The 3,207-nt window shown below is 40.3% G+C and overlaps 1 protein-coding gene across 1 annotated transcript; it reads left to right on the top strand.

The window, feature by feature from the left end:
- Window positions 1-1,742: 1,742 nt before the first annotated feature.
- Window positions 1,743-2,788, top strand: LOC308158140 (uncharacterized protein; the record flags this gene model as incomplete). The annotated part of the gene is made up of 3 exons (XM_080531736.1): window positions 1,743-1,782; window positions 1,910-2,060; window positions 2,203-2,788. The coding sequence occupies 3 exons, from the start codon at window positions 1,743-1,745 to the stop codon at window positions 2,786-2,788; spliced, it is 777 nt and encodes a 258-aa protein (XP_080387862.1).
- Between the last annotated feature and the right edge of the window lie 419 nt (window positions 2,789-3,207).

Genomic DNA, 3,207 nt, shown 5'->3' with positions numbered 1-3,207 from the left:
TACTGAAAAAACAAATACACTAAAGGATAGAAGCAAATTGCGGCTTTTCTGATTCATTCTTGTTGCCTAATACTACAGTTGTACAGTCAACTATTCTGTCTATGATTACTATAAATCAAACCATTCTTCTAATTAAATATTTATTTTTGTGAAAATCATTCAAACTATGTAATGCTCCCTGTTGTTAGTGTTTTGTAGGTCAGAGTGTTATGCATGACTGTGTATGCTTTCTGAGTGAACATTGTTGCCAGTGTATGCTTGAACAAGCTTCTTTTGAGACATGTATGAGGTGTTTGGCCAAGATGCATGTTAGTAATGCAGACTGTATGAAGAGTTTTGACAATGTGACTTCAGTTTTGAACACTGCGACTTAGCAATCGGAAAGAACTGTAATAACCGTAAAACTGTAAAACTTTTTTTGTAATACCTTTTTTTTTTACACACATAACTGCAGGGACAGCACCTTCTAGTGAACATAATATGGTACTATTGCACTGTATAATGGGACATTATATTACCGGTAGATTAGATTCAACTTTATTGTCATTGCACAGAGTACACAAAGTACTGAGACAAAGAAATGTAGTTTGGCATTTAACCAGAGTGCAAATAGTGTCGTAGTGCAAAAAACATGATAATGTAGACAGGGTATTACGGTATTACAGTGAAGGTTTTACAGTGAGTATAAATAAATTAATATAAAAAGACACAACTTTAATGACTAATACCTTTAGATAGGGCAACCTCCAGATTACCAGAAAGTATTACATTACACTTAGTATGAAGTAAAGAAACTCCAAACTTCATATTACTTGTCAGACAAAGAGAAAGGATTTCCAATATTGTCTCGTAACATCTTCTAAAGGAGGAGTTCATTATTTCTCAGGGATTAAACTATATCTCTACAAAAATAATTATGCAGGAATACTTATCTTATCTAGAGAAACAATTTCAGAACAATCTGAGATAGTGGGTGTCAAGGATTGTTGATTTGACCCCTACCTTTGAGATAAAAAAAGAAAAAAAAGAAGATTTTTTTTAAATTGATTGCAGATCTGATGCATTTTAAAATACTGGGCCCTGGTGATGACATAGTTTCATGAAGTTCATATCCACACCATGTTTAATCAACATTTTGAAGACAGTGACCAGAGCCTCATTTCTATACAAACAGGTAAATAACATCAATCTATCTCCAATCAACAAATTAAGCAGCCATGTCACCTCCTCTGACTGTAAATAGTACTGAGTAGAATGACATGGTTGTGTCTTGTGATGTAATGGGCTCATGGCTCTGAAATTGTGTTGGAGGGTCGCCTTCCCCACTGTGTCAGAGGGTCAAGTCCCCATAACTTGTCACCATGTCGAGTCCAGGTGTGTATCACAAAGGTGTGATGTGGAAGCTGGGGTGACACATACAGCAGGGCAGTCACTCCTGGACTTTAGTCGTTATATAGCTCCTAGCAACCTATATATTCTCACCTCTGACACCTGCACTACACACCCTCACTGCCAAACAGAGACAAGAGACAAGCACATCCACACAGGTAAGAGACTAGCTGGCTCAAGGAATTAATAATAATAATAATAATAATAATAATAATTACTACTACTACTACTACTACTACTACTACTAATAATAATAATAATAATAATAATAATAATAATAACTACTACTACTACTACCGGTACTACTATCCACAAAATCTTTCTTTGTTTCTATTACAGTGTGAAGCGCAGATATGAAGGTCCTAGTGGTACTTGCCCTCGCTGTTTTCACTGGTAAGTGCAGAGGCATTTTATATCACAACAGTTGTGTAGCAATGTATATTGTGTTGGGCATGGAACAACCATGTTTGTTTGTAACAGGAGAAAATAATGTATATTTCTACAAATGTTTCCCCTACAGGTTGCAATGCCAGCATTATGTTGCAAAACCAGCCCAAGACAGGGGTGGACATGGTGAAAGATGCCTTTTGGGACTATGTTTCCAAGACAACACTCACCGCTGAGGACACCCTTCAAATGATCAGACAGTCTGATCTGGGACAGGAAATCAAGTAAGTCTCAAACAACACAAGCAACAATGACGACATCAACAACATGTAATGGAGTCAAATAGGAAAGTAACTCTGACAGAGGTGTACTGACTTATATATTGATTCACTATATTGAGCTTGTTCTCTCTCTGTGTGTCCATAGCACCAGGATCTGTGAGAGCGCTGATGCTCTGACCCAGTACACTCTGGCCCTGCGTAGCAGTCATCAGGTGGCTCCTCTGACTCAGGAGCTCCTGACGAAGCTTTCCCAGGAGGCCGAGCAGCTGAAGGCACGCCTGGAGCAGGACCTGAGCACCATGCAGTCCCAGCTGCAGCCCTACGCCGAGGAGCTGAGTGTTGCCATCCAGCAGCAGATGGAGGATCTGAAGAGGGAAGTCACCCCCTTGGCTGAGGCCCTGGACTCTGAGGCCCTGAGGACCACTCTGCTCCAGAAGAGCGAGGAGCTGAAGGTAAACCTGGACAAGAGCGTGAAGGAGCTGCAGGCCCGGCTGGGTCCTTACAGCGAGGAGCTGAAGCAGAAAATGGACCAGAACCTGGAGGAGTTCCAGAAGAGCATGGTTCCTCTGACCCAGAGCTTCCAGACCCACTTGACTCAGAAAAGCCAGGAGCTCCAGCAGAATCTGGCCCCCTATGGAGATGAGCTGAAGAAGCTGGATCCCTACGCCCAGGACCTGAAAGCCCAACTGACTGCTCTATGGGAGTCCTTCTCCAGCAAGAGCCAGTCATAAGACTGCCTGTACTTGGCCTCACTTCCAACCTTAGGGTTAGGGCTGACAAAACACTGTCCAAACTATACAACAGACCTTGTCCAGGCGTAAAGGACTCTTTACAGCTACTGAGTGCTGTCTATTATATCAATATAGTCTTAACCATATTTATTTATTGTCTCTTTCATGCTGCAAAATAAAATTTAAAATGATGCTGAATGTTCTGAATTTCATTTGAAACTATTGAATTATCAACCAACACTGTTTTTCTTTACTCTGATTGGAGTATTTGTAATAAAAGTGAAGGAAAACATGCCTTAAGTATAAACAATAGTATCCAACAAATAGTGAAGATAAGAGATTGATGCACCTCGTTATAGGGATAGTGCACCTAATCTAGTTCCCTTACTGGCAGTTATATATTTACATTTACATCCATG

Source organism: Nansenia antarctica (genome assembly GCF_963989245.1).
Source record: "Nansenia antarctica genome assembly, chromosome: 5".
NCBI classification, from domain to species: Eukaryota; Metazoa; Chordata; class Actinopteri; order Argentiniformes; family Microstomatidae; genus Nansenia; species Nansenia antarctica.
This window is presented reverse-complemented; position numbering and strand designations above follow the sequence as displayed.